Source organism: Mastomys coucha, unplaced genomic scaffold, assembly GCF_008632895.1.
Source record: "Mastomys coucha isolate ucsf_1 unplaced genomic scaffold, UCSF_Mcou_1 pScaffold5, whole genome shotgun sequence".
Taxonomy (NCBI): Eukaryota; Metazoa; Chordata; class Mammalia; order Rodentia; family Muridae; genus Mastomys; species Mastomys coucha.
Window position 1 is genome coordinate 65,931,586 of NW_022196911.1, and position 14,613 is coordinate 65,946,198.

Here is a 14,613-nt window from a genome sequence, read left to right on the forward strand (position 1 = left end):
AGAAATCTGCCTGCCTCTGCCTCCCAAGTGCTGGGATTAAAGGCGTGCACCACCACCGCCCGGCTGAAGCTGGTACTTAACTCAGTCTTTGAGATGGGATGCTTCAGTATTCCCAATCCAGTGCTAGAAAGTTGAAAGTTCTTTGGGAGCTGGTGGTCCCTTCCACTATGAAGGCTTGGAATGGTGACTCTACTATCAAGGAAGGGATCATCATCAGCAGAAACAGGAATTGGGGACAGGAAGGCCAATCAAGCACTAGGAAAGAGAATGAATGCCCTTCTGAATATCCTATTTCTCTGGACTGTTGCCTGAAGGCCCTGTTCACAATCAGGGTAGGTCTTCCACTCTAGTCAAGGCAGTCAAGACAGGTCTTCAGGTGAAGCTCTCAACTCAGATGATTCTAATTTGTGGCAAGTGGATATTGAAACCAACCATAAAAGCTATAATCCAATTCTGGAGACTGGGGCAGGAAGGTCCATCCATCCCTATGATCTTGAGACTAGTGTGTTCAAGGTCAGCCTAGATGAAGTGATGAGACTCTGTCTTAAAAAACAAACGTGGCCGTAGATGGGTCGGCAGATAAACAGGCATTTGATGCACAAGCCTAAAGACCAGAGTTTGACCTTTGGAACCAGTAGAGCAGCAGAAACAAGACTCAGCAAGGTGAAAGATGAAAATCAGCTCTCAGAGTTGTCCTCTGACTCCACACACGCCGTGTGGCACACACACACACACACACACACACACACACACACACACACACACACACAATCAATGAAATAACTTTAAAACAACAGCCGGGCGGTGGTGGCACACACCTTTAATCCCAGCACTTGGGAGGCAGAGGCTGGCTGATTTCTAAGTTCGAGGCCAGCCTGGTCTACAGAGTGAGTTCCAGGACAGCCAGGGCTATACAGAGAAACCCTGTCTCGAAAAAAACCAAACAACAACAACAAAACGAGCATCGCCTTTAATTCCAGAAGGTACAGACAGGAAGATCTCTGTGAGTTTGAGGTCAGCCTGGTTTATGTAGTAAGTTCTAGGACGGGCAGGGCTATATAGAGGGCTATGTAGTGAGAGAAATGAGAGGGGGTGAGGGAGAGAGACAGTGATAAAGACATAGAGACAGAGAGACAGAAAAACAAAAAGGGGAAAAAAGAAAGGGGAGCTGTTTAGAAAAAATAACAAGACATTAAAGCATATCTGTTTTTAATGGTGAAGTAGGCTGGATTTAATAAGGACCTTTAAAGGCCTTTGTGATAACAGGAGGCCCACACAACTTGGAAACCCACCCTGATGGCTCCATGGCTCCTAGGCCTCCAGATGACCCCAAAACTGGATTCCTTCTGACTTCTCCAAGAAGCTGAGCACTGTGGCTCTGCTCATTAGGCCTGCTTTCTTTCTTCCTTCCTTTTTTTTTTTTTTTTTTTTTTTTTTTTTTTTTTTTTTTTTTTGAGACAGGGTTTCTCTGTGTAGCCCTGGCTGTCCTGGAACTCACTCTGTAGACCAGGCTGGCCTAGAGCTCAGAAATCCACCTGCTTTTGCCTCCCAAGTGCTGGGATTAAAGGAGTGTGCCACCACTGCCCGGCTGAGGATTTTTTTTAAAGATTTATTTTATGTGTATGAATGTTTTGCCTGCATGTATGTCAATGTACCATGTGTCCATGGAAGTCAGAACTGGAGTTACAGATGGTTGTGAGCCACCATGTGGATGCTAGAAATTGAACACACATCCTCTGTAAGAACAATCAGTACTCTTAACCAGAACCATCCCCTTACCCTATAGAGAAAGAAGTTTTAAAATTTCACTTTGGCCGGGCAGTGGTGGCTCACGCCTTTAATCCCAGCACTTGGGAGGCAGATTAGGTGGATTTCTGAGTTCGAGGCCAGCCTAGTCTACAGAGTGAGTTCCAGGACAACCAGGGCTACACAGAGAAACCCTGTCTCAAAAAACCAAAAAAAAAAAAAGAAAGAAAGAAAGAAAGAAAGAAAATTTCATTTTATGCCGGGCAGTGGTGGCTCATGCTTTTAACTCTAGCACTTGGAAGGCGGATTAGGTAGATTTCTGAATTCAAGGCCAGGCTGGTCTACAGAGTGAGTTCCAGGACAATCAGGGCTACACAGAGAAACCCTGTCTCAAAAAAAAAAAAAAAAAAAAAAAAAAAAAAAAAAAAAACAAACAAACAAAAAAACAAAAAACAAAAAGAAAGAAAGAAAGAAAATTCATTTTATGTATGCATGTGCACCATGTACATGCCTTGTGCTCAGAAGGATAAGAAGAGGGCACTGGGTCCCCTGTAAATGGAGTTACAGACAGTTGTAAGCCACCAGGTAGGTGCAAAGAGTCAAACTCAGGTCCCTTGCAAGAACAAGTTCTCTTGTCCATGTAGGGCTGCTCCTATGTGCATATGTTTAGGGTTTACCACTTGGCTTGGATAACCAAACAGGGGCCTCATCCCTGGAGAAAAGTCATTCTCCCTCCTCAGCAGCCATTGACTGTAGCCTTCCATCTAGGAGTGGGGCCTTGTGAAATTTCTCCATCAACACCAAGTCAACTGGTATGGTTATTGTACAGGTTCTGTTTATGCCCTCTTCTGACCCCCAGAGGGCACCAGACACACATACATGCAGGCAAACATATATAAAACAAAAATAAATAAACCTTCAAAACAAATCTCTAAATTCAATCCTAGTCCCTGAATCTGTAATCTGCCCCCCACCAAAGTGCATTGTAATAAAATGACATTAGCAGAAATATAGAAAGTCAGATCTAAAGCTGAGTGTGGTGGCAAATATAATGCTAGCACTTGAGACTGAGGCAGGAGGATCTTGAATTTGAGGTCAGCCTGGACTACAGAGCAAGACACTGCTTCAAAACAAGCAAGCAAACAAAAACAGCAAAATAAGCCACAGAGAAAGCAAATGTCCTGAGGCGTGGGCGGGGGCTGTAGGACTTTATACAATAACTAATCCGGCCCTGAGTGAGCAAAGTACAGCTTTCCTCCCAGACTTGACCCAGAGCTAAAGCCAAGAGAAGCAGGAAAGCTCTGCTGAGAGACTGCCCCTGTTTAGAGTCCAGAGAGACTTCAAGGAGATCTCCAGACTCAGCTTAATTAGTGACTCAGCCATGCAAACACCTGGAAACACTTCACTTGACACATAAGTGACTTTTATTCGGACTCAGAATTGATCCCTTAAACCCCATTTTTCCCCACTTCTGTCCTTTCTATTGCCCTCCCTCCCCCCTGCTCCTCTGTCTCTTTTAGATGGGGTCTGATGTTTTGCCCAGGCTAGTTTCCAACTCCTGGTTTCAATGATTTTTCTGCCCCAGAGAGCTGGGGAGTATGGTAGGAAATAAGAAGAAGAGGAGAAATAATACCTGGGAAAATACACTGAAAACAAAAGCCATGAGTACTCTAGGCTGATAAAGGAGACTAACCATTTATAACCATGCCTGGTGGTGCTTCCAGAAAATCCAACAGTCTAGAGACTGAGGCAGGAAGATCATCTGTAACTCCAGATCAAGGGGATCTGGGGCCTTCTTTTGGCCTCAGAGGGCTCCTGAACATGTGATTAATATAGGTTCACACATACATGCATAAATAAAAAGAAAAAAATAAAAGCTAGCTATGCCTGAGCCTACCAGGGATCGGGAGAATCAAGCCACCAGCAAATTCATGGTTTCTACTTCAAGTTCCTGTTTCAGCTCCTTATGACTCATCTCAGTGATGAACTGTGACCTGGAAGTATAAGCCATATGTGTACTCACATATGTAAAATAAATAAATACATCTTTAAAACAACAACAACAACAAAATAAAATCCAAACAAACAAAAAAGATAGGCCCTAAAATATTGATTGTCTGTTTTTGTTGTTTGTTTGTTTTCTTGAGACAGGGTCTCTTTATGCCCTAGACCTCACTATGTAAAAAGCAGGCTGGCTTTGAACTCACAGAGATATGCTTGCCTTTGCCTCCAAAGTGCTGGAACTAAAGGTGTGCTTTACCATGCCAGGCCATCCTCTATTCTTCTTGTTTGTTTGTTTGTTTAAGGCAGGGTTTCTCTGTGTAGTCCTGGTTGTCCTGGAATTCACTCTGTAGACAAGGCTGGACTCCAGAGATCCGCCTACCTCTGTCTCCCAAAACACTGAGATTAAAGGCATGTACCACCATAGCCTGGCCTGATGTTTTTCTAAATATATCTAAGAGAATATACTAAGCATTATGCAAAATCTTCAAAGGGCTGAAATGCCAATACAAGTGAGAAAGCTGACATGCTTCTACAATGGGTAGAGGTAGAGAAAGAATTAGCAACAGTAATACTGTCAGCCAGGACTTAAGGGGGCTGGGAGAGAGTGCTCGGCAGGAACAGAAAGGAAGGAACGGAGTGGGACCTGCTAAACCTAACAAAGACTATCTATACAAACACAACTGCAAATGTCACACTTCATGATGACATTCCCTCCCAAGCTCAGGAGCCAGGCAGTAGGGCTCTTATTCCACAAGGTCTGCAACTTCTCGCCAGTGCAAAAGGAAGAAAATGAAGGGCATACAGACTGATGATTTTTTTTTTGTTTTTGTTTTTTGTTTTAGGTTTTGTTTTTGTGTTTTGAGACAGGGTCTCACTATAGCCCTAGCTGGCCTGGAACTCACTGTGTAGACCTGGCTGGCCTCGAACTCACAGAGATCCTCTTGCCACGATGAGTACCATTACATGCATCTAATACATACACATGTGGAAGCAAAACACCTATATGTATAACATGAAATAATTTTAAAAATTTAAAAAAAGAAAACAATCAAAAAAAGACCTAAAAAACCAGCCTGGCCTATATAGCAAGTTCCAGGATAGCCAAGGGTACACAGTGGAACTCTATATTAAAAAAAAAGGAAAAATTTTTAAAATATACACTTTAATTTTTTTTTATGGGCTGGAGAGATGGCTCAGTGGTTAAGAGCACTGACTGCTCTTCCAGAGGTCCTGAGCTCAATTCCCAGCAACCACATGGCAGCTCACATCATCTGTAATGTGATCTGATGCCCTCTTCTGGTTTCTGGTGTGTCTGAAGACAGCTACAGTGTACTAATATAAATAAAATAAATAAATCTTTAAAAAAAAAAAAAAAAGTCATGCACCAGGCAGTGGTGGTGCACACCTTTAATCCCAGCACTTGGGAGGCAGAGGCAGGCGGATTTCTGAGTTCTGAGTTCGAGGCCAGCCTGGTCTACAGAGTGAGTTCCAGGACAGCCAAGGCTACACAGAGAAACCCTGTCTCAGGGGGGGAAAAAAGTCGTGCAGTGGTGGTGCACACTTTTAATCCCAGCACTTAGGAGGCAGAGGCAGGCAGATTTCTGAGTCTGAGGCTAGCCTGGTCTACAGAGTGTGTTCCAGGACACACAGGGCTACACAGAGAAACCCTATCTCAAAAAAAAAAAATAAAAAATAAAAAAAAAAATTTTAATATGGGCATTGGTATTTTACAGGGACTACAAAGCATTCCAGGCTAGCTAGTATTATACAATAAGACTCTTTCTCAAAAGCAAGAAAACAGCTACAGAGATTACTCAGGTCTTAAGAACACTGGTTGCCACTGCAAAGAAACCAAATTTAATTCCCAGCACCTACATGACAGCTCACAACTGTCTGTAACACCAGTTCCCAGAGGATCTTCCAGCCTTTGGAAGATGGAAGAGGGGTCCATCATCTAGAAAGGAAGTTAAAGTCATTTCTAAGCTGCCCACTATGGATTCTGAGAACCGAACTCCAGTCCTCTTCAAGAGCAGTGGCACTGGCCGGGTGATGGTGGCGCATGCCTTTAATCCCAGCACTTGGGAGGCAGAGGCAAGTGGATTTCTGAGTTCTGAGTTCGAGGCCAGCCTGGTCTACAGAGTGAGTTCCAGGACAGCCACGGTTATACAGAGAAACCCTGTCTCGAAAAAAACAAAAACAAAAACAAAAACAAACAAACAAAAAGAGCAGTGGCACTGTTACAAGCTAAGCCATCTCTCCAGGTGTAAGAGTGAACAAGGCAAACCAAAGCAGATAGTACTGTGCATATCCACAGACACCACTTTTTTTTTTCCAGGTCACTGCTCACCTCCTCCAAGTTGCCCATCCCTGCTGTCTTCCACTCACTTCACATAGTATACCTGGATCTAAGCAAGCTAGCCAGCATAAAATCCGATGGGATGATGGTAGTATTCCTAGAGGAGGGGTACCAAAAAACAACACTGAGACTCTGAGTGAACCATCTCTACTTCCTAGATGTGGAAGTTTGGACAAGTGAAGAAAGCATAATGGGTATCAAAATGTCTCACTGGGTAAATGCTTGCCATGCAGGCTTCATGAACGGAGTTTGTTTGACCCCTGGATCCCACAGAAAGGTAGGAGAGAATTGATTCTACACAGCTGTCCTCTGCCTCTACATATGTTCTGTGACATGTGAGCACATGTATACACAACATATACATACACAGATATAATAACTATACATTATTCAAAGTATAAATGTAATAATAAATTTGAACATCTAAGTGAAATAGATCATTCTATTAGGAATATAAATCAGGGCTGGCAAGATGGCTCATCAAGTAAAAGGAATTTGCCACCAAACCTGGTGACCCATGTAGGATTCTCCTGGGACCCACATGGTAGAAAGAAAGTTGTCCCTCCTACAAGTTGTCCTCTGTTTCTACACAGGCGTTCTGGTATGTGTACTCCCAACTTTATACAATAAAGAAATGAAAATGTCATCAATCAATTACCCATTGTTTCTGCACTTGTGCACTAAGGCAGGAACCTTATTGTTACTTCATGACCAAAGCAAGGATCCTGGTACAGGAACTGACCCTGTAGAGTAAAATACAGGACTACTTAGGTACAGAGAACATGAACCTCTTTCATGTTTGTTCTTTAACTTAGTATCTTTGAAGAAACAGAGCATGCACCCTATTTCAGAAGCTGACAATAACTAAAACTTTGCCTTCCTAGGCTTTCTTGGCAGTTGGGTCACAGGCATACCAATCAGACTTACATTCAGGTTTGCTTTCGTTCATAATCACAGAGAAAGAGGGACAGTGTGGGAGTCCTTGAAACATTGGAGGTTGTGGAACAATATCTGGCTCTCTCAGCAGCTGGGCAGACGCACTCTTTAGTGACTTGGTCTTGCACCATGGGCAGTTATGCTCACCAGACTGGTTCTACAGCATGGTTCTGGGCACTGTTCCTGGCCACGTAATTCCATGTCTGGCTTTTCTGCCCAGAAAGTCTTTGAGGTAGCCAATGTTTTCCTTTGGGGATTGAGGCAGAATCTTATTATGTAGTCCAAGCTGGCCTCAAACTCATGTAGCCCAAACTGACCTCATTTTAGCAATCCTCCTGCCATAACCTCCTCACAGTTGCTGGAATTACAGATATGGACCACCACATGCAGTGTTTAAAATAAAAGACAGAGTATTGCTCTTTTGCCCAGGCTGGAGTCAAACTCCAACCTCAGCCTACAAATTAACCAAGGCTACAGACATGTAGCTCACTGCCTGGCTCTAGCCAATGTTTTTTATTTATTTATTTATTTTTACAAAAGTGCTGTGATTAAAGATGTGCAGCACTGTATCTGGCCTAGGTAATGTACCCTTTCCTTTGGCTTATATCTGAAAACAGATAGCAACACAGTAGAGAAAACATCTTCAAAGATTCACCATGATAGCTTCCACCAGTGCAACCTTCTGTCTGATCTCTTGATACTTAGTTGCTCCATGTAGCAAATTATATTAGTGGCAAGTCTATGAATTAGCTGCATCTGGCTTGTATCTAGCCAGTGTTCAGTCAGCAGTAAGCAGAGAGGCAGGCTCACGTATACAATACCCCTTCCCGGAAGGTAAGATCTTTAATCATTAGATGGGGCAGTGGCCCCACAGACATGATGGCTGACTTTCTGTAACAGACAACTAACCCAGGCTTGCAAAATCAAAATAGAGTTTCCAGAGGAATGAATTCTGAGCTGGAACTTGCCAGATATGTAAGAGTTAGAAAGAAGACAACGAGTGAAAGTTCAGTATGAGAGAGAATGATCAGGAGAGGGCAAAGCACTGAACAATGGGACTGAGCAGGTAGATGGGCAAGTTTCAGATTTTGTAGGCTCCTAAAGGCCCTTCTAGGTACTTCAGATTGCCTCCTGAGAGCTGTCAAAAGGCACTGGTGAATTCTAGTAGTTGACAGATTAGCAAATTTGCAGTTCTCCCAGGGGAAATAGAAGGGAAGTTAGAAAATTCAGAAACCTGGGTGCTGGTGGTACACACCTTTAATCCCAGCACTTGGGAGGCAGAGACAGGTAGATTTCTGAGTTCCAGGCCAGCCTGGTCTACAGAGCGAGTACCAGGACAGCCAGGGCTACACAGAAAAACCCTGTTTTGAAAAACCAAAATAAATAAATTAATTAATTAATTTAAAAAAAAAAAAAAAGCTGGGCAGTGGCACACGCCTTTAATTCCAGGACTTGGGAGGCAGAGGCAGAGGCAAGGGTATTTCTGAGTTCCAGGCCAGCCTGGTCTACAGAGTGAGTTCCAGGACAGCCAGGACTACACAGAGAAACCCTGACTGGAAAAACAAACAACAACAAAATAAACAAACAAAACAAAAAAACAAAAAAAAGGAAAAAGAAAAAAGAAAATTCAGAAACCAACCAGAAGGCCACTGCAGCAAAGAAGATAGTGCCTTGGACTGGGGAGTGGGAGATGGAAGTATGTGAAAGAGACAAGAGTTAAAATCAGGAGGGCTTGACAGCAGGGCATTAAGGTGGAGGAAGTATCAGGAAGTGTCTAAAAGGACCTGGTGACTGAGTAGTGTGGACAAGAGGAGGAGAAGCTATTTTTCTTGGGGCTTTTTTTTTTTTTGGTTTTAGTTTTGGTTTTTTAAGACAGGTTTCTCTGTGTAGCCCTGGCTATCCTCGAACTTACCTCTGTAAACCAGGCTGGCCTCAAACTCAGAAATCCGCCTGCCTCTGCCTCCCAAGTGCTGGAATTAAAGGCATGCGCCACCACTGCCCAGCAGGGCTTCTTTTTTGTTTGGTTTAAGGTCTTAGTTTACAGCTCAGGATGGCCCTGAACTCATGACCTTCCTGCCTGTTTTTCATGGCTTGGTATTGCAGACAGTCCTGTGAAGTTATTTGTATAATGAACTTGATTTTTTAATATTTTTTTTTATGAGAAGGGTTTTCTTTTGTAGCCCAGGCTGGCTTCAACTCATGACCTTCCTGTCAGAACCTCTCAGTGATGTACACTGTTTCTATACTTGAAGAACATGTAAGAAGAGAACTCCAAGTGACAATCTAATGTTAAGTATTTAGGCCTCCGGAAATAGGGTCTAGACTAGAGATAAAGACTTAAGTCTAAGGCAGAAGTGGTCAGGCACTGACAGGTTTATGTTACAAAAACCTATGAATACTCTGGAAGCAGGTTTACTGCTCCAGAAAGCTCGAGGAAGAGGGAGCCACAGAGGAGTCTGAGGAGGACCAACCACACAGGTAAGAGAAAAACCAAGGAAATGAGTGCCACTTGTCACATCACCAGAAATAATTCTGAGTATGGAGGCTGCAAAAACAGTTTAGAGAATACCAGTCACGTGCCCAGGGTATGCAGAATAGAATGCCAGCAGTCCTCAGATTGGGGAGGGGCTCAGCTTAGGGTAGGTAAGGTGGCAGTGGAGTGTAAGGAAGCAGAGGAGAACTGGACATTTCTGAGAACTGCTATGGAGAAGAGAGGCAGCATGCAAAGGGACTTTTGAATGCTGGTGGTTGGGGACTGCAGAGTCTCTAGGTCTCCCCAGGGTGGAAGGAAAGTGGGAAATGTAAAACCAAAAGGAGGGCTTTAGGGAAAGTTTGGAGAGAGGTGATAAGAGCCTGTTCCCACAAGGGAGACTGTTCCCTGGGTCGCAGGAGCTGATTATCAGGTTGCCATTTCCTCCCCATCTCTATCTCCTTCCTGCTCTTGGCCTGGCTCTCCTTACAGCTAGTAGAGAGAAGGACGGAGGGAGTCATACCCTGGAAGAAGCTCTGTGCCTTCAGAGGTCTTTCTGCCTGACTGTAAGCTGGGGCTGGGACCAGAGGTGGAGGAGGATCTAAGGAGGGAATAAGAACCAAGGACTGGAGGCAGGGGTGGAAGATGAGAGAAAAGTCTGGGAGGTGTGGAAGCTGTTTCTAGATGGGATCCTGAGAACTACAGCAGTAAAGGGCTAGAACCTGGGAAAATGATGTAATGGGTGGCATCCCTTTGCCCACAGGTTCATATGGCTCTCCTCATCTTGCTGTTCCTGCTGCCGAGTCCCTTACATTCCCAGGCCACTTGTGATAACTCCAAAGTGACCAGCCTGCTGGAGGTAAACTGTGAGAACAAGAAGCTGACAGCATTGCCTGCAGACTTGCCAGCAGACACAGGCATCCTCCACCTGGGCGCAAACCAACTGGGTACCTTCTCCATAGCATCCCTGGTGCATTTCACTCACCTCACTCATCTATACCTGGATAAATGTGAGCTGACCAGCTTGGAGACCAATGCTAAACTGTTAAAGCTGGAAACCCTGGACTTATCTCACAATAACCTGAAAAGTCTGCCCTCCCTAGGACGGGCATTGCCTGCACTCACTACTCTAGACGTCTCCTTCAACAAGTTGGGCTCGCTGTCTCCTGATGCCCTGGAAGGCCTGAGCCAACTCAATGAGCTCTACTTGCAGAACAATGATCTTAAGAGTCTGCCCCCTGGGCTCTTGGTGCCCACAACCAAGCTGAGGAAACTCAATCTGGCCAACAACAAATTGCGTGAGCTGCCCCCTGGGCTCCTAGATGAGCTGGAGGAACTTGACACCCTCTACCTTCAAAGAAACTGGCTCCGCACAATACCAAAGGGCTTCTTTGGGACCCTCCTCTTGCCTTTTGTTTTTCTCCATGCCAACAGCTGGTATTGTGATTGTGAAATCCTCTACTTCCGTCAGTGGCTCCAGGACAATGCCAACAATGTCTACTTATGGAAGGAGGGTGTGGATGTCAAGGCCATGACTCCTAATGTGGCCAGTGTACGATGTGCCAACTTAGACAATGCTCCTGTCTACTCCTACCCAGGGAAGGGCTGCCCTACTAGTGGTGGTGACACAGACTACGATGACTATAGTGATGTCCCTGATGCCCCTACCACAAGGACTGAGGTCAAGTTCTCTACTAATACTAAAGCTCACACTACCTACTGGAGCCTACTCTCTACAGCACCTTCTACTTCTCGAGACAGCCAAATGACTTCTTTGCCTCCAACTCACAAACCCACTAAGAAACAATCTACATTCACCCACACACAGATCCCAGGTTTCACCACACTTCCAGACACCATGGAATCTAGCACAACTTTCTACAGTCTAAAACTCAATACTGTACTCACCACCACTCCAATCACCCTAGAGCCCACCTCCACCCAGGCTACCCCAAAGCCCAACATCCAACCAATGCTTACCACCTCCATCCTGACTACCCCAGAGCCCAGCACCACCCCAGGGCCCACTACTGCCACCCTGACTACCCCAGAGCCCAGCACCACCCCAGGGCCCACTACTGCCACCCTGACTACCCCAGAGCCCAGTACCACCCCAGTACCCACTATTGCCACCCTGACTACCCCAGGACCCAGCACCACCCCAGTACCCACTTCTGCCATCCTGACTACCCCAGAGCCCAGCACCACCCCAGGGCTCACTACTGCCACCCTGACTACCCCGGGACCCAGCACCACCCCAGTGCCCACTACTGCCACCCTGACTACCCCAGAGCCCAGCGCCACCCCAACTACTCTAGTGTCCACTATCTCCCCAGTGCTCACTACCACCCTGACCACTCCCGAGTCTACCCCAATTAAGACTATTTTAGAACAATTTTTTACCACAGAGCTTACTTTACTCCCTACCTTAGCATTCACAACAACAATCCCAGAGTGGAACATCTCCCCAAATTTCCAAGAGATGGCTCAAGTAACTTCTGATATTTCCAAAGGCAATCTTTTTCTCAACTCTGACTTTTGTTGCCTCCTCCCCCTGGGCTTCTACGTTCTGGGTCTCCTCTGGCTCCTATTTGCCTCTGTGGTCCTCATCTTGTTGCTGATCTGGATCTGGCGTGTGACACCACCCAGTTTGGATGTGGACCAATCTGCTGCATTGGCCTCAAGCACACACACCACAAGCCTGGAGGTGCAGAGGCCAAGGCAAGTAACTATGCCCCGGGCCTGGCTGCTCTTCCTTCAAGGATCTCTCCCTACTTTCCGGTCTAGCCTTTTCCTGTGGGTAAGGCCTAATGGGCGTGTGGGGCCTCTGGTAGCAGGACGGCGATCCTCAGCTCTGAGTCAGGGTCGTGGTCAGGACCTATTGGGCACAGTGGGCATTAGGTACTCAGGCCATAGTCTGTGACAGTGAGTGGAGATCCTAAGACTTTACTGGACTCTACTAGGATCTGGCTAGGATGGGAGGTTGAGACCATTACAGGACATCCTATTCACTTCTTTATCTGAAGCCCCCTCTTTATATCTAAGCACCCAGATCCAGACCTCACAAATCAAGAGAGGTAGTGAGGTGATGAAACTGGGTGGTCACAGGACCAACCTCCCTATGTTGCTTATAACATTGCTAGGCTACATGGTCACTGCTACCACTTTGTAGAAAAAAAAAAAAAAGTTAGAAAAAGCAAATAGAAATGGAGCATGGTTCCCATTCATTCACACTTGGAAGAAAACTTGGAAAGCCATTAACCAGGATGGGAGCAATAACCCTAAGTATCATGAGTATTTTTTCCCCTGTTTAACATTTTCTGGTTTTCTACCAGTGTTATCATTTGTATAATAAAAATATTTTTAAAAAGAAAACATAACATTTCTGGGGAAATGGGAATGGCTGAAACACCTGTGACAAGAATTCCTGTCGGACAGTGGTAGCACATGCCTTTAATCCCAGCACTTGGGAGGAAGAGGCAGGTGGATTTCTGAGTTCAAGGCCAGCCTGGTCTACAGAGTGAGTTCCAGGACAGCCAGGGCTACACAGAGAAACCCTGTCTCGAAACACCCACCACCCCCAAAAATATTCCCAAAGTCCCAACTGCTACCATCCTGACCCCAAATACCCAACTAACCTCTAGTTGTAGCTTAAGGTAGGCAGGTAGGACACCTCCACTTTAGTGATTTGTCTCCTGCAGGGTTTAGCTACCTACCAGGCTACCTCAAGAATCAACTCTGGGATAGAAAATGTTCCAGAGCTGAGAAGCAGCGCTAAAGCCTGCTTGCCTGCAGCAGAGGTGGGTATGTTCCTCACATGCCTAGCCTTTAGAACACAACTCTGTGCTGGCCACGTCAGTGGACCTGGGAAACAGTGTAGCAGCCTGTTGGGTTTAACTGTAACTCTCCTGCTTTCAAAGCTGGATGTAATGGCATCTTTCAACTCTCCTTGCTGGCCAGGTCAGTAGGCCGGGAAACAGTGTAGCAGCCTGTTGGGTTTAACTGTAACTCTCCTGCTTTCAAAGCTGGATGAAATGGCATCTTTCTCTCTCTCAAAATTTCACTGATCCTCCCAGCGAGGCCTTCTTCCATATCTCATTTTAGTTCAATTCGAGGGTTGGGGGCCACATAAGGGAAAGAAGGTTGCACTTTTCTGGGCCTACAGAATGCCCTTCTCCAGAGAGTTCTAGTTTTCCTGTGAACCTGACTGAATCTCTTTAGAGGTTAGTCATCAAAGACTTTTCTTCATGGACTTCACCTACCAGTGCAGCTTCATCTCTCATGGTACCGCGTACGTGAACCACTACAAATCCCTCATGGGTCACCTGTGCCAGCAGTAGTCCTCTTCTGAGCCCATCCTCACTTTAGCTAAGAGTTCTGCCTCTGCCTCCTTCTGCGCCGATCTCTACTGCTACCATAAACAAGTCTCTCTCCTAAGTTGGGCAGGGTGCAGTACACTGCTATAGCCATTTCCGAATGTTCTGTCTTCTTGCTGGACTTTAAACTCCTAAAGGTGTAGGTTTCAAATGTCTCAAGGTAGCTGTCTTGGGTCTGCCTAGGACATGGTATGCATGGAAGAATTAAGGGAAGTGGCAGCAGAGGCACCAGGACGCTGCACTACCATCTTTTTGTGTTAAGGCTCTGCCAAGAGGACAGCTTGCACCTGCTGCCTGCCTGTTCTCTGGGCTGGCATTCAGGCCTCAGGCTGCCTAGCACTTCTCCTGGTTTGACCTTTCCATAGCCCTTTATACTTCAAGAAGTCTGTAGGATCCTTGAGAGCCTGGGAATCACACTTCTTAAAAAATGGATGAAAAAAAAAATCACTTTCCCTAGCCAACCCAGTTTCTGATCAATATTCTTTTTGCCTCAATCCTTCGGTTTGACTCCGGTATGTCCCCTCAAGAGCTCTGGACCTCTCACTCAATCACTGTGGCTCTAGCCCACAAAAGTCCGGGTTTTTTTGTTTTTGTTTTCTTTCTGTTTTGGTTTTTCAAGACAGGGTTTCTTGCCAGGCTGTGGTAGTGCACGCCTTTAATCCCAGCACTTGGGAGGCAGAAGTAGGCGGATTTCTGAGTTCAACGCAAGCCTGGTCTACAGAGTG

The 14,613-nt window shown here is 45.6% G+C and overlaps 1 protein-coding gene across 1 annotated transcript; it reads left to right on the forward strand.

The window, feature by feature from the left end:
* Positions 1 to 9,991: 9,991 nt before the first annotated feature.
* On the forward strand, positions 9,992 to 12,887 carry Gp1ba (glycoprotein Ib platelet subunit alpha). Its single transcript, XM_031352957.1, has 2 exons — positions 9,992 to 10,078; positions 10,276 to 12,887. Exon 2 carries the CDS (start codon positions 10,282 to 10,284, stop codon positions 12,433 to 12,435), a length of 2,154 nt encoding a protein of 717 aa, XP_031208817.1. The 5' UTR covers positions 9,992 to 10,078; positions 10,276 to 10,281; the 3' UTR covers positions 12,436 to 12,887.
* The last annotated feature ends 1,726 nt before the right edge of the window (positions 12,888 to 14,613 follow it).